The 27,622-nt window shown below is 45.7% G+C and overlaps 2 protein-coding genes across 3 annotated transcripts in view; one reads left to right on the top strand and one right to left on the bottom strand.

The window, feature by feature from the left end:
* Nucleotides 1-3,576, top strand: part of DNHD1 (dynein heavy chain domain 1) — a 61,511-nt gene extending 57,935 nt beyond the window's left edge. For both annotated transcript variants that reach the window (XM_081540928.1, XM_081540929.1), the window contains 7 exons: nucleotides 60-246; nucleotides 412-534; nucleotides 623-824; nucleotides 1,584-1,675; nucleotides 1,837-1,986; nucleotides 2,208-2,995; nucleotides 3,188-3,576. In XM_081540928.1, the coding sequence (XP_081397054.1) occupies nucleotides 60-246; nucleotides 412-534; nucleotides 623-824; nucleotides 1,584-1,675; nucleotides 1,837-1,986; nucleotides 2,208-2,995; nucleotides 3,188-3,538 (1,893 nt within the window). In that variant the 3' untranslated portion in view covers nucleotides 3,539-3,576. The remainder of the gene's footprint in view (nucleotides 1-59; nucleotides 247-411; nucleotides 535-622; nucleotides 825-1,583; nucleotides 1,676-1,836; nucleotides 1,987-2,207; nucleotides 2,996-3,187) is intronic.
* Nucleotides 3,577-19,687: 16,111 nt separating this feature from the next.
* RRP8 (ribosomal RNA processing 8) lies at nucleotides 19,688-27,593 on the bottom strand. The gene is made up of 7 exons (XM_081540922.1): nucleotides 27,413-27,593; nucleotides 25,904-26,273; nucleotides 25,216-25,675; nucleotides 24,996-25,125; nucleotides 24,751-24,857; nucleotides 24,570-24,666; nucleotides 19,688-24,343 (listed from the first exon to the last, which is right to left on the bottom strand). The coding sequence occupies exons 1-7, from the start codon at nucleotides 27,509-27,511 to the stop codon at nucleotides 24,224-24,226; spliced, it is 1,383 nt and encodes a 460-aa protein (XP_081397048.1). The 5' UTR covers nucleotides 27,512-27,593; the 3' UTR covers nucleotides 19,688-24,223.
* Between the last annotated feature and the right edge of the window lie 29 nt (nucleotides 27,594-27,622).

Here is a 27,622-nt window from a genome sequence, read left to right as displayed (position 1 = left end):
CCTTTGGGTCATCCTAGGATCTCTTTGAGTTACTCTGCCATTTTGTTGTTGGTCTCCAGGGGAAGAAGCATCTGAAGGTGATAGCTCTGGGCTCTGAAACCTGGGACCCAGTTTCCACTGTGATCAGCTCTCTCCGCAAGGCTATGCTCAGGGGGGAATGGCTGGTGCTGGAGAACTGTCATCTTATGCCTCACTGGCCAAAAGAGCTGCTGCAGCCCTTGCTGGGACTGTTGGATGGAGCCAAGGGTGGGTTTGCTGTCTAGAGATGGCTTCTAGGACTTTATCCTGCTCTTGGGCCTGAGCTTGAACTCGGGTCTCCTGGTCGATCCCCTCATCCCCTTTGTATGACCCCTTAGCCTCAAGTCTGATCCCTATCCAGCAATTGATCTCAGCCCCATGTCTGACCCCTAGAGGTCTCGGACCTGGAGTTAGAACTGCTTTTTGCTCAACAAGCAAATGGGAATGTGGCTGCTGTCCACAGGGATTTCCGTCTTTGGCTTACTGTGTCTGCAGAAGCTACTGCTTCCTTACCAGGTGAGGAAGGAGCTTCCCTATACGCTCTTGGATTGGAGCCCAGAGGGCAACTGCACTGTGCTGACTCAGCACTTTCCTTCCTCCCCAGCCGTGCTCACTCAGCACTCCATGCCTGTTTTCTGGGACCAGTCCCTGGAGCTGGGCCATGTCCTGGTCGACAGTATGGAGCTAGTCCAGCAAGGACTCTCTGAGCAACCCCCAAGCAGAGTGATGCCTCTGCTTCTCCTACATGGCCTCCTGCTACACCGGCAGCTCTATGGAATGAAGCTGCAGGCTCACAGGGGGCACTGGTGAGGGACCCCCACCCATCCTGCTCTGTCAGTCGCTCAGCAAACACTGAATATTTTCACATGCTGGGATTCATCTCTGGGGAGCTCCAAAATGTGAGGGCAAGGAGAAGTCAAGGAAGGCTTCTCCAAGGACTTTGGAATCTTGCTTTGAATTGAGTCCTGACAGCAGAGGCAGATCAGGAGGAGATGAGGCCTTTCTGAGCAGAGGCAACTAAGCTTAGCAGGAGAGAGAAGGCTTCAGTGTGGCTGAAGTGGACATGCTGGGGTCAGTGGGGAGAGGAGAGACTTGTGGGACTGATTGGATCCTGAGGACAGTGGGAAGCCACTAAAGGGCTGAAGAAACGTGATCCCATTTGTCTGTTGGAAAGATCAGTCTGGCAGCAGTGTGGAGAACGGACCAGATGGGGTGGGCTGGAGGCAAGCAGAATAGTTTTGGGAGGCTCTGGCAGTATCGAGAAATGAGATCATGGTATGAGTGGTTGGGACTAGAGTAGTCACAGTGGGGAGACAGTAAATATGGGGTGAGGAAGAAGGAAGAGTCAAGGATGGGTCTCAGATTTCTGTGTTGGACAACTGGGTGGCTGGTGTGGGGGGAAATGATGATTTCAGTTGAAAGGAAATTTGAGGTGCCAAGTGGCAATGACTAGTAAGCCTCATGGGTCTGGAGCTCAGGAGAGAAGTTTGGGCTGCAGAGAAAGATGTGAAAATCCTCAGCATATAGACAGTTTTGAAACCCGACTTCCTGCTCTCCACCCCCAGGAGTCAAGTGACCCTGACCCACGTCCTGCAGATCCAAGACCAGCTGTGGGCCAGCCTTAGCAATCCTAATGTTGCCATGAGGGAGCTGGCCGGTGAGACTCCTCCTGTCCCCCATGTAGTCACCAGCCCCCAGGAGAGCCCAGAAGGGAGTGGGCTGGGGGAGCACTGAGATGGGACATAATCTACTACTTCGGTTTGGGAGGTGGTGGAAATGGGAGGGACTGAAACTGAGGGGCTCTGACCTCACCCTCAGCTTCAGTTTTCTATGGGGGTCCTGTGGGAGATGACAAGGACAGGGAGGTCCTGATTAGCCTCACTCGAGCCTGCCTGAGCTCCAGCAGCGGGAATGGAGCCCAGCCACACACACCCCAGTATCTGCTGGCCACTCTGATGCCCAGCCCAGGTGAGCTGCAATCAGGTATCTGTGTTGGGGTGGGAAGCAGCACAGTAATGCCACCTTGCTCAAGGGAATGTAACAAAGGTACCAATAAAGGTATAGAAAGGAGGATATTCACACAGTTATGGGATAATGATGGGTTCAAGTGTCAGAGCAAGGCCTACTCCTTGGATGTGGGGTGGAAAGAGATGGTCTTTATCTCTCACCCCTCCTCTCCAACCCCTAAGAACTAAAGGAGCTGGATGCTCTGGAGGAGTGCAAGGCTCAGATGCACCTACTGCCCACACCGCCTGAACCCCGGATCTGCGGACTGAGTGCTGGCTCCCAGACCTGGCTGTTGCGACGCCAGAGCCGCGCCATCCTGAGTGCGCTACAGCGGTGTTCACCTACTTGGGTGCCCGCGGCCCGCGGGACCTCGCGGCGCGCCGAAAGGCGGCTGCGGCAACGCCTAGCGCAAGCCAAGCGGAGACTGGAGTCACTGCAGGCTCAGCTGACCGAGACCACGCGCCAAGAGGAGTCTGGCGTGGGTTTCGGGGAGCTGGGGCTGAGTGCGCGGCTGCCGCTGGAGGGCTTCCTCAAGACTGAGGTGCTGGAATTGAGCCAGCTGGTGGGGGCGCTGCAGAGGGACCTGGATTGCCTGCTGCAGCAGCTGAAAGGCGCGCCCCCGTGTGCCGCCCGGCGCTGTGCCGCGGTGGCTCAGGCTCTCTGGACTGGCCGCCTACCCCCGCCTTGGCAACCCCACGCGCCTGCCGGGCCGCAGCCGCCCTGGCACTGGCTGCGACAGCTGTCGCGCCGCGGGCAGCTGTTGGTTCGCTACCTGGGTGTGGGAACCCAAGTACCAGAGCGCATCTTTCACCTGTCAGCCTTTTGCCACCCGCGCCGCCTGTTGCTGTCCCTGCGTTGGGAAGCTACCTTTGCTGTGGTCACCCCGACAAATTTCCTAGCTTGCCGAGTCTCCAGCTCCAGTCAACTCTCCCACAAACGTCAGGAGCTGATCAGCCCTCTGCACTTCCAGGTATCTTCGCGCTGCCCCTTCGTTTCCAATTCTGCCCTTCAAATCCCTGGTTACACCTCGCAGTGTAGCTAAGCCCCTCACCTTAGCGCCTCTTAGTTCTACTTCCTCATTAGCTCACCTGCTTCTCTGATCCGATTCCACCGGGACCCCTTAGTTTCTTAGCCTTGCCTGACCAGTTTCTGGCGCCCCCAGGTGGCGAATGGCCCACATCCCACGGTTCCAGAGATGGGGCTACTGCTGATTGGACTACAGCTTCACAATGCCAAGTGGGACCCGGTAGCAGGGGCCTTGCAGGACAGCTCCTCCAGTCAACCCAGCCCTCTGCCTCCCATCAGCGTCAGTGCCCAGGCCCTAGGGGCCAATGACCTGCCACCCCGAGGCGGCCTGGCAGTGTATTCCTGTCCTGTGTACTTGGAAGGGCCCCTGGGCACCACTAGGCTACACAGGAGGAAGGTCCTGATGCACCTGCCCCTGCCCACCAAGCTCAGCCCTGCCACCTGCATCCAAAGGAGAGTCCACGTGTGCAGCCCTCCGTTGTCCTGAGCCCTCAGCCAAAATAAAGTTGGACTGATTTGATGAAACGTTTCTGAGACTTATAAGGTCTGTAGATGTGTGCACACAAAGTGACATACTGAAGGGAAAACAATGTGTACATCTGAGAAAGAGGAGGTCTATTCACACTGAAGGTAGAAGAGGGTGTGTGCCTGGCACTTGGGGAGAGGCAACTGTGGGCTCACTGTGGGGAGAGGGACCTGCGGTTAGTCCTGTCTCCAATGGGCTAGGCAGATCTCAGGATGGCTAACACATCAGACTTGAATCCCTGCCCAGCTCACAATTGTGCTCTCAGCTCCGTGATAAACCCACAAGGGATATTTTTAAAGGGAGAACATTAGAACTCAAGATCATTTCTTCAGGCACTTAGTAGTACTACTGGGAATGCCCCAATCCTGCCCAGCTAGTCATCCCCGCAAGATGGATTCTCAGCACACACACGAAGAAACAAAAGCAAAATAAGACACAAGGGCCTATGTTCATTCAATGCTCATTTACGAGCCCTCCTCTGAGTGAGGTGCTCTTGCAGGCACTGATGAGGTTGTTCTAATGCTGGGAGACAATAAAAAGGCCAACATATAAATGAGTTAAATTTGATGCTTTTTAAGTGCTATAAAGAAAACAAAACAGGCTGATGTGTTGGAGTGTGATTGGAGGGGAGCAGTTAATCTAGTTTGGGTGGTCAAGGAAGGCTTGCTGAATATTTGAAAGGGAGCTATTTGAAGATCTAGGAGTAGATCTTCTAGATCTAGGAGGAGAAAATCTAGGAGTACCTATATTTCAGATACAGCCTTCAGTAGATGCAAAGAGCTTGAGGTGAGAACAACCTGGGGTGTTCAAGGAACAGAACATGCAGCTATAACACTGTGAGTGAGGGGCAGAATGAGCCCAAAGTATGGAAAGGTATAAACTGGAGCAGATCGTGATGATGAGCTTGTATTTTTAAAAGTGTAAGAAGGAATCTACTGGAAAGTCCTAGATGGGAAATTATCTTTTTCAAAGATCATTCTGGCTGTTCTATGGTGGGTAGATGTGTATGTGTGCTCAGTTGCTCAGTTGTGTCTGACTCTTTGCGACCCATGGACTATAGCCCATAAGGCACCTCTGTCCATGGAATTTTCCAGGCAAAAATACTGGAGTGGGTTGCCATTTTCTCCTCCAGGGGATCTTCCTGACCCAGGGACCAAACCCCGTGTCTTTTGGGTCTCCTGCAGTGACAGGCGGATTCTTTACCACTGTGCCACCTGGGAAACCCATGGTGGGTGGATGGATGGAAGGAAGTCCAGAGTAACAAGGGGGAAGATTTGTTTGGAGGTTATTAAAGTAAATCAAGTGAGAGATGATGGAGTTTGGACTACAGTCATAACCATGGAGATGGAGAATTGATGGATTTAGGAAATATTCTGGAGGCAAAGCCAGCAGAACTTACCGACGGATTGAATGTGAGGGAAAAGGGCAAATCTAGGATGACTTGAGGAACTGGGTGGATCATGGTGTCATTAAGTGAGATGAGAAATTTGAGAGAGAGAGAGAGACAGGTTGGAGGTAGGAAATCAGGAATTCTGCTTTGATATGTTCAGTTATTATTAGTTTCGTGATTGCTTCCTATCCCAGCGCAAACCTCTCAGATAAAAGTTGGGTTAGAATGTAACAGACAACACCAGTTAAAAGCCAACACCAGCTCCTCTCTTTGCCCCCAGGCACCAGAATTTACTAGGTACAAATTAATTCCCTTGCTGTATGATTAGGTATGAGAGCTACGTGGTGGGAGGAAATGCAAACAGAGATGTATACTGAGCATCAGTGCACAGGCTCTTCAGTTACCCCACTTGCTAGTGACTGCAGTGAAACTGATGTCCTTTAAAAAAGGCTAAGCAAACAGGCAAAAGCTCCCTCTTCCTTCAGAAACTCTTCCCTCTTCTTTTATATAACCAGAGGCATGGCTATTCCTTCAGGTGAGGAGATTAGCAGAGTATTAAAGAAGTCCTTTTGGATAAATGAACTCTCTGTCCATATGTACTATTGTCCATAAGTACCATATGTCCATCAATACTATTTTCCCCATTGGAAACAGGGAACAATAGTGATACACAAGTAAAACCGTCTGCAACTGGTTAGACCAGAATATTTTCTATAAATCCACATCATTCTCTAGACCAAAATGTATTCTTTTTTTAAACCTAGAATTTTTTTTTAATTCATCTTTACTGATGCATAATTGACTGAAATTCATTCTTGAATTATGCACAGCAAATTGTTATTAAACTTAGATAATCAGAGGTTATAAGTACCAGCTTAGATAAGTAGAGGTTATAAGTAGTAAGTGACAGTGTAGCCCAAATACAATGACTGAGTATAAAAATATTCCAGATTCAACAATTTCACAGTTGGAATTGTCTATCAGATAAATTAAAATCTCAGGGGGAATTCCCTGGTGGTCTAGTGAATAGGACTGTGTTTTCACTGATGGGGCCCAGGTTTGATCCCTAGTCAGGGAACTAAGATCCCACATGTCCTGTGGTGTGGCAAAAAAAAAAACCCACCAAACTTAAAAAAAAAAAAAAAAATCTCATTAGGGAAGTAAAGTCTCAAACAATGAAAGGAAGGAAGAAGTAAGACATGTGACAAAGGGAAGAAATATGTCCCATCCTGTCCTGAAAGATCAGGTGGCGGGGTGGGGGGTGGGGGATGAAGAAGTGGAGTCAAGGGAGGGAGGAATATGATAAACTAAACATGATCTGGGACTTTAGAAGTAAACTGAGGTACTGAGGGCAAAGAGGCTTTTCCTCTTTTCCCTACCTGTGACTTTAGAAGGGACTGCTCTGCAACACTGACCTACTGTGGCCACCAGAGCAATAAGAAGGCAGAGTGGCATGGACAGGAAGAAGTGTCCCTTGATCCCTGCATAGTGTAGAAACTGAATAGAGATCTGTTAAGCTCGAGGGAATATGAGGCAGAGAATCGCTGGGGTCTGCAGCAGCAAACAGAGTTGTTGAGAGGAGGCCAAGTTGGCAGGGAGGGGCAAAAGGCCCCGACAGCTGAAAAAGACAAGACCACAAATTCATGGGCTTTAGAAGCAAATTCTGGCAGGACGCCCAGGTGTGGAACTAGGCCAACCCTACCCAGAGGATTCCAGCGTGTGCATGCCCAAGAGCCAGTGTTAGACCAGGGACCCATTTCTTCCGACATCAAAATGCCACACAAGCCCTCCTCGCAACACCCAGCTGCCACTCTGGAGAGGAACAAAGGTAGAATGCTCAGAATTTTAGAATGTATTTCAAAGCGAACAAACGAAACCTAAAGAGACTGAACAAAATTTATCTCTAGCCTCTTCTGGGAGGATGGGAGTGAGACTTGTGAGGGAAATCAGATCAGTAACTGAGAAAGGAGCTAAATTTTATCTGCATATCCAAATTTGTGAGGAAATTTGTGATCTGGCTCTGTAGTGTATATGCATTAATAATCCAAAGACCAAAAATTTCATTGACTAGTGCTCTGCAGCTCACCTGAAACATTTATATTTTTTTCAGCTTTTCAATTTGAAAATCCTTATTCAGAAATAGCATATATATAGGAAATGTTTGAAACAGAAAAAAGAGAGTGCCAGTTCATCCACTAATGCCTAAGAAGCCCTGGTACCTGTAACTTAGGTACTATAATATTATTATTCCATACCACAGGTCAGGAAACTGAGATACAGATTCAGTCAGCTATTCAATGTCACAAAGAGTCAGTTTGTTTTTCACCTTTATTGTTTATATATAGTTCTTCCTTTAAGAAGATTTAGTCTGTAGTATTACAACCAAATAATATCTGGGTCTTATTTTGAGTAAAGTGTACCCTTACTCAGTTTTCAAGTTCTCACTCTACTTGACATACTTTTCTCACTTTGTGAGAAAATTGGACCCATTTTAGACCATATGACTATGAGCCTGTGCTTGAGAGCCATGCAAGGAATGGTATTTTGAATAAGAGTACTTTTAAAAACTTCAAGATGACAAATCCTCTTGCATGGAACCTAAGACAGCATTACCTTACACTGAAATTTTTTCTGCATGGAAGAACAGAGTAAGCATCCAGCATAGTCACCATCAGTCGCCATCAGTATCAGTACTGAATATTCGTTGGAAGGACTGATGCTCCAATACTTTGGCCACCTGATGCGAAGAACTGACTCACTGGAAAAGACCCTGATACTGGAAAAGATTGAAGGCAGGAGGAGAAGGGGACAACAGAGGATAAGATGGTTGGATGGCATCACCGACTTGATGGACATGAGTTTGAGCAAGTTCCAGGAGTTGGTGATGGACAGGGAAGCCTGGCATTCTGCAGTCCATCGGGTCACAAAGAGTCGGACATGACTGAGCGACTAAACTGAACTGAAGTCACCATCAACCTTGAGGATCTGAGCCATTGATTAGAAGGGGATTTGAGTGTCCCCACTGAATACAGCTTTCTCCATATGTATGTGAATCAGGTGAAGGAGGCCCCTCTTTGGTTGTGGATGAACGGTTAGCCCATCCCTGGGCAGTATGAGTCTGATGGAAGACTGGTTGGTGCCAGCACTGGATGTAGTGACATAGGTCTTTTGAGTGTTTAGTCCTTTTAGATTGAACAGATTAACCCATCCTGGGGAGCAGATCCTACATGCCTTATGCCAGGTACTGGAATAGTCACTTTCCAATTGCTTATCTCCTTTAATCTTTTAAACAATCCTGCAAGTCAACTCTCCCACCAACACCTTTTTTTGCACTTTTATAAACTGACATATTGCTGATGTACAATATTATGTAAGTTACAGGCATATAATATATTGACTCAGAGTTTTTAAAGGTTATAGTCCCTTTAAAGTTATCATAAAATATTCAGAGCCAGTTATGGAATCCATGCATTTGTCTCCAGAATCCATTCTCTCTGCGGCACTGTTATTGCTTTTAATGTAAGAAATGTTGAGTAGACAGTGGAAAACAGAATCCTTATGTATTGTTGGTAGATGGGTATATTGGTGTATTCTGGGGAACAATTTGGCAGCACTTAGTGAATTAATTAAATATAGTATGTCCTAGCAATTTTGTTTCTGGGTTTGTCCTAGGCTCACACAAAAGGAATTGGGAAGTGTTCTGTCCTACTCTGCTTACTAAGAGTTTGTGTCAAATGGATATTATTTAAGTGGTTGATATAATTTCACAGTAAAGCCATCTGGGCCTGGAGATTTTGTTTTGTTTTGTTTTGCTGAGGAAGTTTTTAATAACAAAGTCAATTTCTTTAGTAAATATAAGGCTATCAGGTTTTTGACCCCTGAGTTTTCAGAGTTATTTATATATTCTAGATACTTCTTTGTCAGATATGTGGTTCGCAAATATTTTCTCTCAGTCTGTAGCTTCCTAAGTTAATAGGGTCTTCCACAGAGTGAAGGTTTTAAATTTTGGTGAAATCTCAGTTTATCAGTTTTTTCTTTTCTGAATTATGCTTTTGATGCCAAGTTTAAAACTCTTTGCCTCACCTTAGATATCAGAGACTTTCTTCTGTGTTTCTTTTCTAAGAGCTTTATCACTATTATCATTTTATCATTTTACACTTAAGTCCGTGATCCATTTTGAGATAATTTTTGTACAAGGTGTAAGACTAGGTCAAGACAGATTAAGATTTATGTATGTATGTATATATTTATTTTTGCCTGTGGATGTTCAAGTTCTCCAGCTCCATTTGTTGAAAAGACTATCTTTCCCCCATTGAACTGTGTTTGCACTTTTGTCAAAATCAGCTGGGCATGGTTGTATCGGTTTGTTTCTGGGATCTCTGTTCTATTGATTTTGTATCTATACTCCCCTCCACCAATACCACACAGTCTTGATTGCTGTACCTATGTAGTAAGTCTTGAAATTGGGTAAACTGATTCCTTCTACTTTGTTCTTCTTTTTCAAAACTGTACCTATTCTAGTTCCTTTGCCTTTCCATACAAATTTTAGAATCATCTTATCTATGTCTACAAAAAGTCATGCTGGGATTTTGATAGGAATTGTGTTTAAACCTCTATACCCATGTGGGTACACAACTGACGTCTTCACTGCTTTTACAATCCAAGAACACGGTATGTCTTTCCGTTTATTTGCTTGCATGCATAGAGTCGCTTTGGTTGTGTCCAACATGTTGCAGCCCCATAGATTGTCTTCTGTCCATGGGATTTCCCAGGCAAGAATACTGGAGTGGGTTGTCATGCCCTCCTCCAGGGGATTTTCCCCACTCAAGGATCAAACCAGCATCTCTTACGTCTCTTGCACTGGCAGGCAGGTTCTTTACCACTAGTGCCACCTGGAAGCCCATGTTTTTAGATCTTTGATTTCTTTCATCACCACTGTACAGTTTTTGTATAGAAATCCTACAAATGTATTATTTATAGTTAAGTACTTAATTTCTTTTCAAGCAAATGTAAATGGTATTTTAAATTTTAGTGTCTACATGTGTATTTCCAGTGTATAGAAATGCAATTAATTTTTGTGTGTTAATCACTCAGTCATGTCCGACTCTGTGACCCCATGGACTACAGCCTGCCAGGCTCTTCTGTACATGGAATTCTCCAGACAAGAATACTGGAGTAGGTTGCCATTTCCTCCTCCACGGGATCTTCCCCACCCAGGGATCGAACCCCAGTCTCCTGCATTGCAGGTAGATTCTTTACTGTCTAAGCCACCAGGAACCGGCATAGATATGCAGTTAACTTTTGTGGTCTACCTTTTATCTTGTTATGATACTCAATTCACTTCTGCTAGGAATTTTTTGTAGATTCCTTGGGATTGTCTATGAATAAGAATGGTACAAGCGGAGACCCTTGCATTTTTTTTCAGTTTTAGGGGAGAAACATTAAGGTTTTTTTTAAAAACCCATTAAGTATGTTAGCAGATTTTTAAAAAATAGATGCTCTTTATGAAGTTGAACAAGTTTCCCTCTATTTGTAGTTTTCTGAGATTATGAATGGTTGTTGAATTTTGTCAAATCCTTGTTTATCATCAATTGATTTAATCCTCTAATTTTTCTTTAGCCTTTAAATATGGTGGATTACATTGACTGATTTTCTACTATTGAACCAGCCCTTGCATTCCTGAAATAAACTCTGTTGGGCCATGGTATATATGTTTATATATTGCTAGATTCTATTTGCTAACATTTTGTTAAGAATTTTTACATTTATATTAATCAGGATTTTCGTCTGTGTTTACATTCTCTCTTTTTGGTTTTGGTATCAGAGCAATAGCTTCTTAAAATGAATTGGAAAAAAAATAAAATAAAATGAATTGGGAAGTGTTCCCTTCTATTTTCTGAAAAAGATTATGAAGAATCAGCGTTATTTCCTCTTGAAACATTTGGTCGAATTCCCCAGTGAGACAATCAAGGCCTGGAGATTTTTTTCTTAGGGGTTTTAGAATTACAAATTTAATTTCATTAATCGTTACAGGGCTATTTATTTCATACTGTATGAACTGTATTCTGGTGTCCTTAGGGGGAGGAGAATTGTTCCATTTCAACAAAGTTGTTAAATAAACCTCCAGAGAGTTTGCAGCATTCCTTTATCTTTATGTATCTGTCTACACAGTCTGTAGTGGTATTTGTTGCTTCATTCCTGATATTGATAATTTGTGTCTTTTCTCTTTCAGTTCTGCTAGAAGTTTGTAATTTTACTGATGTTTTCCATTTGGTTCTTTCTTGTAGTTCCTATGTTTCTGGCAAGGTTCCCCATCTGTGTATTCACTGAGGCCTTAATTTCCTTAAATTTCTTAGACATATTTTCATTTCATTATTTGGACACATTAGTAACAGCTACTTTGAACTATGTGACAGCTAAATCCAATATCAGAGCCCACTAGAGTCAGTTTCTATTGAGTTTCTTTTACCTGGAGTATAAGTTACTGCTTATAATTTCATATTTTTATAATTATAATTGGGCTATAATTTCCTGTTTATTTGCATGTCTTGTAATTTGGGGAGAAAACTGGATATTATAGATAATATGCTGTAGAAACATAGAAACTACAAGAACCAAATGGAAATTCGCATTGTTATGTTCTGACAATTTGTTGTTGGTGTTGTTATAGAACTTTTGGGATGGGGAGGTGGGCTCAAAATGCAAATTTAATATTTCCTGTAATATGTATGCAACAGTTGATATAGCTGCTTACTTTTTTTGGCTTCCAGCAGCTGCTTTTTCAGCCTAGCCTCAGAGCATCTCACCTGCATTTACACAATTTAGTCACTTGTCAAAGATTTGGACAGATTTAGGGGCACATCTCCTCTATAGTTCTTTTGCTTCTGGGACTTTCCTTTTAAATTTCCAGCTTTTCTCCATTGCCAAACCCTGTCTTCTGACATGTTAGCTGCCATCCCAAGTTGGCCATGGATTGAGGAATGCACTCAGGCAAAAAAGCAGCAAATTTGCAGACCTTTCCCCAGGGCATTTCTATCATTCAAAGGTAGACTCCTCACTGGATTCTGCCAGCTATTTTTGCTAGGTACCGTTGAGTCTCCACTATGCATGTGTAATTTAGTGGTCATCCAAGGATTTGGGCTGAGTATATGGCCATATTTTGGTTTCACCCCTTATACCCCTCTCTCTCTTCCAAGATTTCTGCTCTTACATTTCCAGCAGTTTTACCAGCGCTGAACTCTGTCCTCTGCTATTCTGACCAAGTAAGGCTGTGGTTTTCTGCTTTTGGAACTTGGGGATAGGGTGGGGCTGGAAAATGGGGTGGGGAAGGAAAACCTTCAGACAGAAAGACCACAAAGATCACAATTCTTACCCATTGCAGCTAAAGTCTTTCATGGGTAAATTTTCCTCTGCTTTCTGACTGCTTTTGTTCACTTTCCAGGGCCTTCAAATAGTTGGTTTTTGTTTGTATTTTGTTCAGATTTTAGAGTTGTTAATTGTGGGATAACTGGCCTGACCAATTAATTTGAAATCTGGAACAAAGGCTCATATTACATTTAAGAGAACATTTATAAGAAAATCCTTCCCCAAAATGTTTGTAGTCACAAGGACGTGGATAATCTAAAGGTCTTTAGAGGAATGGCTAAGCTAAATGTTCTAAACAGATACACACTGGAACACTAAACAGATGTTGGATGCAAGTATGTACTATCAGGGATACAGTATTAAATAAGACAGAGAAGTCCCTGCTCTCTTGGAAGTGCAGGGAAATATACAATAACTATATAAACAAATAAATATGTAATCTAAAAGGTGATGATAAGTTCCTTGAAGAAACACTAGCATGGTTAAGGCAGTAGAAAGTACTGGGAGGAAAAATAAGAAGCATTGGCTAGTCAGAGGGATAATCTGATAGACTGACATTTGAACAGAGACCTGAATACAGTGTGGAAGTGGGGCATAAAGATATCTGTGGAAATAATATTCCAGGTAGATGAAATAGTATAACGGCAGGGGCATACCCAGAATATTCAATAAATAGCAAAATGGACAGTATGGCTGGAAGGGTGTGTGTAAAGGGGGTGAGAGTGTTCAAGAGATATTTGGAATCCAAACAAGACAGGGCCTTTTTAGCTATAGTAAGAACTCTGGGCTATAAGATGGGAAGTCATTAGAACATTTGAAGACGGTGTTAAAAGTGAGTTATAGTACACAGAGCAACATGAAAAGAACTTAAAAACATTGCATTGTGTGGGAAAAGGAAGATTTATAGGAAGATATCATTTATGTTCACTCATGAGCACAGATGAAAAAGTCCTATACAAAATATGATCAAACTGATCTCACCAATATGTAAAATGGATGTAATCAACTAAGCTGATTTTATTCCAAAAACTTAAGGTTGATTTCACATATAAAATAAATAAATAAATATTTTACTTGCTACACTGACAGAATTTTTAAAAATATATGATCATCTCAATTCAGAAGCAGCATTTGACAAAATTCAAAATTCGATTCATAATACAAGTAATAGCAAGTAGAGCATATTACTAATCTGACAACCATTAATCAGAATCTCACTTCAAATATCACACCCAGTGATGAAACATCGAAAGTTCTTCCTTCAAGTCTGAGAATGATTCAAAGATTTCTACCAACATCACTTGAACATAATGATGGACCTCCTGGAGTACATCATGGATGAGAATAAATGATACGGAATTAGAAAGCATGAAACAAACTGATATGACAATCACATACTATGAGGATAATATGTGAGGAAAATGAAAAAATATAGATAAATTACTAGTTAAGTGAGGTTACTTTGCAAGGGTGCTGCTCCATGGTCAACATACAAAAATTGGTTGTATTTCAGCCAGGTGGCACTAGTGGTAAAGAACACTCCTGCCATTGCAGGAGATATAAGAGATGTGGGTTTGATCCTTGGGTCAGGAAGATCCCCTGGAGAAGGAAATGGCAACCCACTCCAGTATTCTTGCCTGAAGAATCCCATGGACAGAGGAGCCTGATGCGCAGTCCATGGGGATGCAAAGAGTTGGACACGACTGAGCAACTAAACAGCTCAACTAGTAAGACTATAAAGAAAAGCAAGGAAATCAATGTCATGGAAGTCAGGATGGTGGCAATTCTGTAATGCTGAGAGAAGAAAGCTGCTCACGTTTGGGAGGTGACATGAAAGAGGCTTCTGGGTATTGTCAGCACTTTGGTTCTCAGTCTAGGTGGTGCCTACCTGGGCACTGGCCTTGTGATAAACCATTAGGCTTAACACTTTTGTTTACTTTTCCTTATGGCCCTGTTTTGTTTACTTTTCTGATGTGTTCGATTAAAAGGTATTTTAAAGAAAGATCACTAGGCACTGTAACAACAAACCAAGGGTATAATGGCTGAGAAAGAAATTCATTTTTCACTCACGAGACATCCAAAACAGATGCTTCTAATTGGTGGGTGGCTCTCCTCTAAGTGGTGTTCAAGCTCCTTCCATCTTCTGGCTCTTTCAAGGTGTAGCTTTCCAGGTCGTATGCTCAAAGGCCAAATTGGAAATAACATGGGGGACCATGCATAGGAAAATTTAAGGACCCAAGTCATAGGAGTAGCACACCTTAGTTCTACTATCATCCACTTGATCACACTTAAGAATAAGGGAAGCTGGGAAAGAGTCCAGCTGATTTCCCACAAAGAAGAAAATGGGTGTGAGGATCAGCTGGCAGTCTCTGCCAAAACACACATATACCAAAACCACCATCTATTTTGCCAAGGATACACAGGTGTCCAGGGGAACACAACAAACATGTTGTGAAGCTATAAGAGGAACTGAAGTATGAATCAGGAATTAAGGAAACAAACAAAATAACAAACAGGAGAGGGGCCTTTCATGAACCAATCCTAACAGTGCCATGAACTTAGAGGATAAACTCAATTCTCAGCATCACTCTATGTACTGACAGGAGTGAGGAAAAAAGTCAAGTAGCAATGATGCCAGCAATGCCATCCTAACCATGATGACTCTTAAAGCTGACCTTAGTTTTTGCAGCTGTTCATCCTCCCCTGGCTCCTGTCTGTTCTCTAAGCCTCACTCCCTGGACTTTCCATTAGTTCTCTGAGTAACTTATTGATATCCTTCCAATAATTTTTCCTCTTAACCATCAAAGCCAAACTTGTACAAAGTAGATTTGTTTTACCTATTGAACCTCCAGTTCCATGTTGAACTTTAGCCACTACAGTACGCATCCTTTTGTCCTTGGCTTCGATGCAAATGCTGCTGCAGAAAGCCAACATCTAAACCTGCCTCTGGAAACAGCCAAGCAGCAGGAACATGACACTTACCTCTCAAATCTCAGAGTGCATATAATTGGGGGAACTTATTTGGTACTCAGAACCCTAAACTGCAAGGGTTTTAATTTATCCAGATGGCAAAGAATTTGAGGCAACCAGGAGAATGGATAAGCTCACTATGGTGGATGCTTATTAGGAAATACTTCAGAGCTGACAGAAACAACAATCTAGATATATGAGCGGCTATTAATACATGGAATGCTCTGGTTATTCATCTATTTTCTTTTGGCTCCTGCACTCTCTGTATCTCCCTCTGCCACACACCTCCCTCTCAACCCCCACATACACACTCTGGAGTTGTGTTGCTGCAGCTGTGACTCTGCAAACTGTTTCTCCCAGGTGGTTCCACCAAGTGCTGCCAAAGAGATGCCATAAAGGGAAACTGAAAGTGAAACACAGTGGGGAGGGTCTTCATTCCTGTTTTCCAGCCGCTGTTGCAGTACTTCAGCTGCAGTCAGTTGGCTCTGGCTTCTTCTGCACTCCGCAGCAGCTTTGCTATACTTCTGAGATACCAGCAGTAGATCAGTTTCCAGTGTAACAGCCAGAGAAGAGTCAGACCGTGTGCCCCCACCCTCAAGGCCATGTCCTTCCTCAGAAGTCCAAGCACCAGGTTATGTGGAGGGAGCCTCCCCCACAAAAGTCTGAGTATTGACTAGTCAAAAGGGGCCACTTCTCTGAGCTCCTGGTTTCTGATAATCACTTTGCTTCTTCCGCTTGGTTTTCTCAGGCCTTTGGACATTATCTGATTTCTCCAGTTCTCAATTTTTAATTACATCAAGCATTTTCTTTTGACTCGGCTTTTGTCACTAGGAATCAATTCTCTGCATTAAATGTCCTCTATTTGAAACATTTAGTGTGGTTTCCGTTTTCCTGACTGAGCCCTGATAGATACACGTTTGGATATTAAAAATATAGTTGAGTGAAGGAAAAAATGTAAGAAATAAGACAAGATTTGTTGACAGTACTCTGTAAGTTAAGCACACACACAAAAACAATTCACATTTTATAAAAATGCTTGTGCAGGGACTTCCCTGGTGGTCCAGTGGTTAAGAATCTGCCTTCCAATGCAGGGAACACGGGTTCGATGCTAGTGGGGGAACTAAGAGCCCACATGCTGCAGGGAAACTAAGCTCACAAGTCACAGCTAGAGAGAAGCCGGAACGAGAGATCCCACACATCGCAACTAAGACCCGAGGCAGCCAAATAAATAAATTTTTTAAAAAAATACTTGTACAAAAGAGGATATTAAATAAAGGTCCTAGATGTATCTATCGGAGAAGGCAATGGCACCTCACTCCAGTACTCTTGCCTGGAAAATCCCATGGGTGGAGGAGCCTGGTAGGCTGCAGACCCATGGGGTCGCTAGGAGTCGGACATGACTGAGCGACTTCACTTTCACTTTTCCCTTTCATGCACTGGAGAAGGAAATGGCAACCCACTCCAGTGTTCTTGCCTGGAGAATCCCAGGGACGGTGGAGCCTGGTGGGCTGCCGTCTATGGGGTCGCACAGAGTTGGACATGACTGAAGCGACTTAGCAGTAGCAGATGTATCTATATAGAATATGTTGTTTAGTCACTAAGTCATGTCCAACTCTTTGCAACCCCATGGACTATAGCCTGCCAGGCTCTTCTGTCCATGAGATTTTCCAGGCAAGAATACTGGAGTGGGTTGCCATTTCCTTCTCCAGGGGATCCTGACCCAGGAATCAAACCCACAGCTCCTGCCACATCTCCTGCATTGCAAGTGGATCCTTTAACGAAGAGCCACTGGGGAAGCCCAACACAGGATTTACTCTTAGATAATAAAGCTGATCCAGAGCTCACTAACCCTCCTACTGTACATGAAGTTAGAAACACCAGCTTCATTGATGGGAATTTGGAGGAATAGAGAGAACGGTCCCCCTGAAAGGCAACAAAGCGGTGCTGTTCCCTCTATCCTCATCAGGTGAGGAGGGCTCTAAGACGACCACTTGTAGTCATTTTGTGTTCCCATGACAGGGAGAGACCTTATATTCATTCAGCATTACATTCTCTGGCAGGAGGCTTGCTGCACTCAGAAACTTACAGCCCCAGTTCCAACAAGGCCACTGGGGTGGAGGCTTGTTGGGAGAAAGTAACCCAAGTCACTTGTAAGGGTTTGGAGCCACAGAGAGAATGGAGAGGTGAGTCAGGCTAGCTGGGGCAGGGTGAGGGGAGAGGAGTCAGCTGCTAGTCCAGCTGTACTTCTGCCCTTTGGCAGGACAAACATATGAGAGTTTCCTGGGGGCTCCCAGAAAGGTAACCACTCTTAAGATGTTTGCTGAGACCTCTCTCAGGAAGGCTGCCGGCCAGGGTGAGGTTCTTTAGCACTAGGAGGCTATGGATACACTGTCAGGGTCAGAAGCTGAGGGGTGTGGGCTGAGTATCTTAAGGAGAGAACCAGAGCCAGTTAGTGCAAAAGTCCCCAAGGGGCAGGGGGTGGCTCCAAAGAACTCCAACACCTCACACACTGAACCAACATTTAAATGCCTGTCTTAGTAGAACACACTGATAAAGCCAAACTAAACCAAAAGTTTAGCCTTTTTGCCTCTAATATACCCTTCCTCATCCCAATCCTAGAAGTGACAGAGGAGGTAAAGAATGAGTGAAATAAACAGAACTGTGAAGGTTTCCCCACCCCGACTGAGCTGGAGGGAGAACAGCTTTGAACTGGAGGAGTTGCTGACAAGTCACTGAGATGTGGGAAGGGGTGGGGAAGACAAATGTATTTAAAATGTTAGTATTTCAGGCTGATCTCAGTTATGTTCTAGGGAATAATGGAACATATTTACACCAGAGTATTAACAATGTAGAAGGACCCTTGAAGCAAGACCAAAAAGACAGGGGCTGTGGCAATCTGTGAGACTCCTGAGAAGGCTAAGTAAGTAGGGTGTTTCTGATTAATCACATCACAAGGTGTCTCTTGTGACCATGAGAATCAAGAGACCAAGAGAACCACACAGACCTAACTGCTAAGATCCTTGAATTCCTGAGCCAATGCCAACAACCATCAGGTTTCTAGTTTTATGAGATGAAAAATCTAACTTGAGATATTCTTTAGGGGGATTTTTTTTGAGGGGGAGGGGGCTCACAATCAAAATGTAACTGATAAAATCAATCTCTCAATTTCCTCATGTGAGCATTTTCTCCCCAATTAGGAGTTCAATTCATAGGACAAGGGATAGTGTAAACTGGCATCTGGTAAAACAATTAAATGTCTGAAGCACCCTGAAGGAAACACGGGTTTCCTTGTTTTGAGATCAAGACTAAGGTGGACAGGATGTCCAAAGAAGATATATTAGCCAGGGCATAAAATGCTAATGACTGTAACAGTCCCCAAACTCACTAAATTAATGCAAAAGAGGTTATTCCTTGTCAAAACCAATGTGGATATTCTTGGTCAAGCAATTTTCCTCTAAGCCAGGACTCAAACATCCAGAGGTCTATTCTCTGACTCCATCTTCAAAACATCTGCTTCAACGTCACCTTGAAAGGCAGATGAAGGGGTGGAGAATACAGAGAAGGTTCATCCAGTCTTTAACTGCCCTGTCTGGTAGAGAAACATCACTTCTACTTACTCTCCACTGGGAAGGACTATGCACACAGCCTCACCTTGAGGCAAGGAGCTGGGATATGTAATTTAACTGTGTGTCCAGGAAAAGGACATTCTCATTCTGGTGAGATCTAGCGTGATGCTAGTGTGAAGATCTGGAAGACGAAAATGAACTCACCAGGGAAAAGTGCCCTGGGAAGACAAAGTGGCAATTATAAAGACCCAGAAGTAGAAACGGCTTGGAACGCTTGAGGAATGAAAAGAAAGCCTGTGCAGCTAGAGTTTTTCATGTGGAAGGAGTGGATTAAGATGCAGTTGGAGAGGGAGGCCTGGGCAAGATCACTTAGGCCCTGGAAAGGAGTCTGCCTTTCGTTCTCAGAGCAGTGAGAATCCATTGAAGAGTTTTAAGCAGAGAAGTGACATATCTAACTTACATTTTAAAAAGGCTCACTTGGCTGTGCGGCAAATGAATTGCTCTGGGAACAGGAGTGGAAGCAACTGGACCAGTAATGTGGTGACTGTAGCAGTCAGAATCAGGTGGCCAGCCTGGGAAGTCACCAGGGATGGAGGACAACCTAGTTAGAGGTCTCTGTGAAAATCTGTAAAGGGCTTTGTGCAATTATGTAAGTGGTTGAGTGACTGGAGCTGAGCCGTGTCTCTGCCAAGATCATGCTGTTTCTTTGGGAACTGTGTTCCCTTAGGACTGTGTTACAAGAACAAAAGCTGGAGCACACCAGTGACTGCAGGGGTAACCAACCTCTAAAACAGATGCTGAGGAAGCATGAGCACAGACTGCTATCCAAACCCAACTTTATTCTTGTCTCCCACCACCTCTCCGACCTTTTTTCATTCAGAGAAAAGCTGTGGCAAGCCTGTGACTTACGGCGCATTCTCAGTTCACAGATTCTTAGGATCAAGATACAAACCCAATCTCAAGTGATTACAACATCTAATCCTATGTAACAATAAATAATCTGCACCTCTTATAGCTTTAGCTGTTTTCACCTCTCAGTCCCACTAAAGTCAAGGAGCCTGCACTGGAGAAGGGGGGATGATCTCTAGGCTCTCTGCTCTTCTTACCTCCTCTGCACCTAATAGCTGCTGACTGCTCTGCGCCCAACTGCAGAGAAGGAAGGGGATAAGACAGCTTTTGCCCAGTGGGATATTTCTGGGTCCCATGGGCCTCACAGATTTAAAGGGGGCATCTTGCTGTCCTTTTTCTGCAGTCCCCTTTCCCCTGGTGGGTGCAGCTTTATTCTGGGTGGTATCCTACAATTCCCTCCTTAGTCCAGATGGCACACTCCTAACTTCTCTCTGCTTCCTCACCTCTGCAATGGTCCTACTGGACAGCACTCTGGACCACCCGATGCTTCCCCTGCTACAAGGTGCACAGGATACTCCTGCATGGTTCGCCTCAGCAAATTCTAGGAACACAGACCAATGCAAAAGCAGCAGCATGCCCCTGGCTCCACCACTGAAAGTGAGCCTCTGCTTGCCCTCTGCATTTCCAGGGCAGGAGTCAGACTCCAGGTGTACCATTTCTTGGCTTTAGGAATAAATACCTCAAGCTTCCTGAATGCTCCCAGTGGAGTCTCCAGTTAGACTCTTTCCCACTCCCATTTACCTCTTACTATGACTGCCACTCTTTATCCTATTCTCAAATTGTTCCTTAAACTGATCTCATTGTTCCTTAATCAGCTGGTATGCTGCTTTTTCTTAAGGGAGTATCCACTGTTCTTTCTTCAGTCTAGGCTCTCAATATCAGACATCAGACACTGAAGCCCAGGCTTGAACGAGAGATGGTCCTGAAGCTGATAATGGAACAGCGATGACCCAGACTCAGAAATCCTGCTTTCAGAATTGATGGAAAAGCAGGTGGAGGCTGGCCTGAGACAAGGGGAGTCAAGGGCCTGAGTCAGACCCAGAAAGATGTTTATTCAGGTGGCTGGAGCCAGAATAGGCAAAGACAGAATCCAAATTTTAAGTAAGGGAAGGAAAGCAAAAGAGGGAGGAAGGCAGACCCCAGCTGTCCTGTTGAGCATGATAACAAAACAGGAAACACTAATCAAGATCTAGGAATGATACATAACACCTGGGAGGAAACAGAGATATGACACTGTAAAAAGGTGATCTATGTTCTATAACGAGACAGATGTTCTCAGATTTTACGGCTTGCCTCCTCATGATCCCAAGAGGTTCCCACCCCATGAAGCTGCCGCAACAGTTGTCTCCCCTATAATCCCCAGAGAATCCCGGTACATTGGAGAGGACTGTCAGGGTATTGTCTCGGCTGCCCGGCAGCCAGCTCCACTCACCAGCCTCACATAATCCCCAAAATGGAAGTCTCTCTAGTGGGACGTGTGACCCTCTGTCCTTCTAAATTCATGCTATCCGGCCTCTCCTACTCTGTCTACAGATTTCCTGAATCTGCCCCCTTCTTCAAGACATTGGTACTGTTCCATGCTAACTTCTATCGTCATCTTGGAGAATGTCAAAGTCCATGCAGACCCACTCCCAATATCTGAGCCCCTCATGCAATAACCAATCTCCAGGCAATCTCCCGTGCACTCCTCTCTGGCACTCACCCCTATAACCACACTCTTAAACTTGGCCACTGCCTGAGGCTGCTCTGCTTCCAATACGAACTATTCAGACATTCCAGTTTCTGACCACAGCCTCCCATCTTCCCAGGTTACTTTTTAAATTACCCCCAGTGGAATGACCTACTCCTGTCTTCACTTCGCTCAGTTGTTCTACAAAGGTCCATGGCCCAGAATAGACAGCACTAACTTGTGAATGGTCTGAAACTCCTTTGCTCGATTTCATTTCAATTGTGTGGTAAGGTTTCAACTCTGGATGATCCCTTAGTACTCATTTTTCCTACAGTTACACCTAGATTCCTGAGCAGGCAGAGATAACCACACCATTGGGCTGACTGGTATAACTATATACTCATGAATACCACTATAAATTCAAACCCCTCAACATTACGCAGAAATCCTCTCCCTGCCACAATCTGACCTTTCTTTCATTTTAACAGACCTTCAACAGCATCCAACAGCCAAAAACCTTCCCATTCCTTCCACATTAAGAAATCCACTCTCATGGTTTTACTCCTTCATCTCCGGCCCCACCTTCTCTTGTCACCTTTACTGGTTCATTTTCCTTTACTTATCCATTAAATGCTCCTCAGAGTTCTCTTCCAAGCCATTTTCTCTTCTCGTTATCTTACTCTGGATATCTTATCTATTACAATGACTTGAATTACCTCCCCTGGCTGCTGAGTTTATGTCCTGCTTCCAAATGAACATTTAGATACCAAAATCCCAACATTTTGAATGGCATCACCAGCGCAACAGCTGCTTAAGCCAGAAACCCAAGATCTGCTTCAGATTCCTTTCTCTCACCAAGCCTCAATGTCCCACCAGTTCTACCAACTGAAGTTCTCCCACCTGCCCACTCCTTGCTCCGTCACTAGTGACCTTATCATGTGGCCAAACCTGGGTTCCTGCAACACCCCTGCTTCTCACTGGTCCACGGACCCTGTCATCTTTATCACTTCCTTAGATGGATCTCAAGTGACCAGCTCTGGAAATACAAAGATAAATATGAGCTGAGAAGACTGCAGCCGAATGCACCAACCAATCGCCACACAGTATTCAAATGTTGCAGTTGACCTCTTCCTGTAGTGCGTTGAGAATGCAGATGAAGAAATTAGTTCTGCTTTGGGAGTAATGGAATAGGAAACAACTAGGCTGTCTGGAAGGATGAGTAAGACTCTGCTAGTCAGATGAGTATTCAGCAGTGAGAAGCACGTGCAAAGGTACAGAACAGTGTCTGCTGGATGGTTCACAGCCCAGCCTCCAAACATGCCCTCTGGCCTGCACAACCTGCCTCAAAACAACCCCTAACCAGAGGCACTCAACTGGTGCAGAGTCCTGGAACCTGTGTGCCAGTGGTTCCTCTCAGTTCTTGTTCTTGGAAATAAGTCTTCACTGTCTGAACCACCAGGGAAGCCCTTAGAAATAGGTAGAACAGACTGTATCCTTATACCTGGGCCCATGGCAGATGCCTTTTGGAAGAGGCCAAGGACTTGTCACCCCAGTCATCTTCTCCCAGAACTAGTCTTCTCTGCCCATAGTTGGCCTAGGATGTGCTGATCTGGGCCCACTGCAAGGCAGAAACAACAGACACACTCTGCTGCCAGTCCTCACTGCAAATGGCATCAATCAGTTGTGATTTATGGAGACCCAGCTCCCACATCACCCCCATTCGAAGAACTGCTCACAATCTATTAAGAATCTCTAAAAATCTTATAAAATAAGGTTGTTGAAAGGCTACCTTGAGCTCTCCCAGAGTCTTCCTCAACCAACAAATTCATCCTTTACTCTTCAACCCCTAATCCTGCTTAAGGAAGGTCTTTAGAAACAGTAAGGCTTACAACACACGACAGCCACAGCAACAGTTACTGAGCACCTCCTATGTGCCCAGCCTTGGCTACAGATTTCCTCATGAACCCATACAACAATCCTATGAGACAGGAATTCTATCATTTACCAAATGAGTAGCAGGACACTCAAAGAGTAAAAGGCTCTCAGCAGTCAACGGCAGGCCTACCTGATTCCAGTATCTGTGCTCTCAGCCAGACAAACACCAGGCCCCAACAGAACAACAGAGGCTAGGAGGGTTAGGGCCATTCAGCTCCAAAGATGGAGATGACAATCAGGGGAAAGAAGTACTCAGTATAGGGACAATCAAGCCATCCTGACCGAGAAGTCCAGCTGATGTTGGTGGACTAGAGCCAAGTTGCCTCTGCTGACGTGAGGGCCGCTGCACTTGCTCTAGAGCCAAGAAGCAATGCCTGCCTGAGGCCTTAAAGGCCCGGCCAGACCAAAGCTGTGGAAGCTTTGGGTGAGCAGAGGGATCTGGTGTGCAGACAAGAAAATCCGAATAGAGAGTGGAGAAGCTAGGACAGAAAGCTCATGTGGCTTCTGAGAGATGGAAACAGACACCAAACCCAGAGATGCCTTGAATTCCAAACCATGTAGTTTCCATGACACTGAGGGGATCCATAATCCCCACATACTCCTGTGTTCTCACAATGAGCTCCTTACTCTCTAGCTAGCCCAAACGACTTTATGCTTCCTGGAACCAAGAAGCCTTCATCACAGCAGGGTTGAGCCAAGAGTTTCATTACATTTTGTTCTTGAGATGGAGTAAGTAAGGGTGGTACCAGGCCCCGGGTCACAGCCTGGCTGGACACAGTCTTCAGAGAAACTGAGTCTGGAGTTCAAGACTTGTCTCCCCTTTCAAGGGGGGGCTCCAAAGGTCACCTGCGCTTGTAGAGACAAGGCTGAAGTTTCAGGCCTGAGAGCTGAGTCTTGGGCCCTACCCGAGGGGGGCCGGTCTTTTCAAAGTCAAACAAGAAGAAGTGGCTGTTGGTCAGATCCTAGGGACAGAAAAACCCAGTGAGCTGTAAGTCCTCATCTCAGCTCTTCAAATCACCTCTGTCCAGGCCCCACCCCTGCTCAGAAAGCTTCCCAGCTCTCTCCAACTACTCAAGCCTTCAAGGAGCAAACATCTGTGTCTGACAATGACCTCCTTCCTGAACACCATTATTAGCCTGAAGGGCCACACATGTGACAAAAATAGGACAGACTTCCTGGGGCCCTTACCTTGGAGATAACCTTGAAGCCCAGCTTGGTGACAGCCCCCAGAAAAGTCCGAACATCTTCAAAGCGGCTGCTGACCTCAGCCACTTTCAGGAGACCCCTGAGAAGGACGGCAAGTTCTGGGTAAGTACACCGACATGCGCATGAGCACACAGTCATGCATCTGTGTCCTGGGAGCACCTACCCTGGCTTCAGCACTCGATTTGCCTCCTCCAGGAAGTCTCTGATGTTGGTTCCCATCAGTGAAAGGCAGAACACAGCCACATCTATAGATTCATCCCCCAGAGGCACCTGTGGAGAGTGAGAATGTTGTACAAAGCACACATTATGGGAAGGAGAAAGCCAGCAATGAACGCTAGGGGTAGACACAAGGATGCAGGGTGGGCAGAGTGGGCAGAGTGTGTTACATGGAAGGAGAGAGGGGTTTACCTGGGCCATGTCACACACAGTGACCCGGGGGTCCAGAGAGGCCAAGTCAAAGCAGTGGACAGGGTTCCGGATACTTGAAGCCAGGCGGCAGTCCCCACAGCCGAAGTCAGCCACCACCAGGGACGCAGGCCTGGGAATGGAAGGGAGGAAGAGCTCACTGGTCTGGTCTGAGCCTGGGACTGAGACACCTAGCTTCTCACAGCGCCCAGGTTTCACTAACCGCTGGCGAAGATCCCTGGCAATGCGGTCTACCGGCTGCAGTGGCCACTTCTTGACTTGGTTCTGGAAGCCACGGTGGTATAGGAGAAAGGCCTCAGGGTCTTCCTGGAAGAGGCGCTGCGCAGCACTGCTGGGCCCTGAGTACAGCTGTTCATTGAGGTAGCGGAACCGGGCACCATCCAGACGCTGGGCCATGCGGGCTCGAAGAGCCTCTGCCCGGGCTCCATGGCTGTCTGGACCGGGGGCAGAAGGCACCTCTGCCTCCTCTGCAGAGGCTGGGGCTGGGGCTGGGGCCTGCTCTGGTGGCTGAGATGGCCGAAACTTGTTCTTCTGTCTACGCTTGTTCTTCTGCCGGTTCCGCCATTGCTTGCGACTCAAGGTATGGGGAGGATTAGAGGAAGGGGTCTCACAGGTTGGCTTGGTGGGGTCACTTGTAGCACTAGAATTCCAAGCTTTAGAATCTGAAGAAAGAGATTTGGAAAGGCATACTGGGGAGCAAGATGCCCTGAATTCAGAGGCTTAGCACATCATCCTAGCCATACCCTTGTCCCTAAGACAGAAACTGTGGTCTACATCAAAGTACTTCTTATTCCCTAACCCCAAACCTACTGGTGTCAGAGGAACTCTGTTACATGTAGGATCAGCTGATCCCCAAACCCCAGCCCTCATCATCCCACATATACTAATACCTGTTTGGTCAACATTGTCCAGGGGCTGGGCAGGATTTGAAGGGATCTGTTTCCGGCATTTCCTCTTTTTTTTCTCTTCTTCAGCCAAGTCACTGCCAAGAACAGCCCCTTTGTGGCACGTCTTCCTTTCCACTTCTTCTTCCTTGGAGTCACTGCTAGGTGGGCCCTGTTTGTGACGTTTCTTCTTCCTTTTCTCCTTTATTTCACAAGACGCGTTGGCAAACAAGCCCTTTTTCAGGCGTTTCTTCTTTGTTTCCACTACCTCCTCCTCCTCCTCAGAGTCACTGCCAGGCAGGCTAGGGGACTGCTGGGGAACAGATGCTACTTCCAGGGCCCGTAATGTGGCCAAGAGCTGGCGGCGGTTGGAGCCCTGGGGGAAAACAAGGGATGAAAGCGGGGTCGAGGAGAATGGATAGGGCCTAGGGAGTAAGAAGAGAGATGGGGACCTCATTCAGATGCTGGTTAGAGGCATTTGGATTATTCCCAATCAACTTACCTAGCTTATCACAAAGACTGCCAGGGCCTGAAGAACTTTCAAATCGTCATCCCAACCTTTGGGAGGCTGGAGAGCAGAGAAACCACCCACCTCACATTCTTCTTTGTATAGCTGAGGTGATGGGGTTCCCAGAGAAACACTGTAAGGCCACAAGCTACAGGTCCAAAGCTAGTGACCAGGAGTTCCAACCCTCAATCTCAGGCTTCTATCTCTAGCTAGTACCTTTTTATAAAAAGTAGGAAGATTTTTGAAAATAAGAGTTACATGATCACACGTGTGTATTAAAGATGCCTCCAGTTGTAGTGCAAAGAACTGAAAGAAAAAAAAAAAGCACTGAAAGAGACAAGCTGCAGACAGAGGCCAGTAGTGGGGAGTATAGCAATGGGTCGAGGGGTTGAAGAGGAGGGAATAAAGCAGGCAGATTCCATGTCACAGGCTGACTGAAGGACAGAAAGAGCCTGAGCAAGTGCGGCAGCCCTCACGTTGGCAGAGGCTTAAAGGAGGTCTACTGTCTGGGAGGCCGTTCTGGATTGAAGTCCTACTGGACGGGTTACTCATCTTGGAGATTCTCGGTACTCCCTCAGCACCAGCTCCCTTTGAACAGTAGTACTGATAGCCCTTCACTGTCATTCACTCTTGCTCTTTCCAATCCCCACACAGCAACCAGTGACGTTTTCAAAAAGCAAATCTGAAGAAATCATTCTCCTGCTAAAACACTCCATTGGTTTCTCTTTAACATGTGCAACATGTCCAATTTCTACCACACTGCCTCTCATTCTGTGTCATGCTCCCTTGAGCCCGGGTCTCTCCACATGCCTTTCCTTCCAAGAAACCCTCTTTGCTTCACTAACTTCTACTCACCAATTCTCCCTCAGTTCCAACGTTACTTTCTTTTGGAAGTTCCGGATTTGGGGAGGCTGCAGGCGTCCCCCCTCCCCCTAATTACACACGCGCGCGCCCCAGCTCCGGAATCCAGCAGAGTCTGTTCTGAGTATCCCTGCGGGGCCACTCACCTTGATTTGAGAGGCTGCCGTGGGCCGAAGCCCTAAGGCTACAGACCCGAGGTCCGCGACTACAGGGGCCTCCTCGGCCCACTCCGGCTCCTCGAACATGGGGCTGGGGAGAGCGAGGTTGCGGGATCCACGCGCTCTTCACGTGCAGACAGCGTCTCTAGGAATCGGACCGCTCAGAGACGCCGGAACAGGGCAGGAAACCAAAGAGTG

Source organism: Giraffa tippelskirchi, chromosome 11 (assembly GCF_054371585.1).
Source record: "Giraffa tippelskirchi isolate mGirTip1 chromosome 11, T2T-mGirTip1v1.2.pri, whole genome shotgun sequence".
Classification (NCBI taxonomy): Eukaryota; Metazoa; Chordata; class Mammalia; order Artiodactyla; family Giraffidae; genus Giraffa; species Giraffa tippelskirchi.
This window is presented reverse-complemented; position numbering and strand designations above follow the sequence as displayed.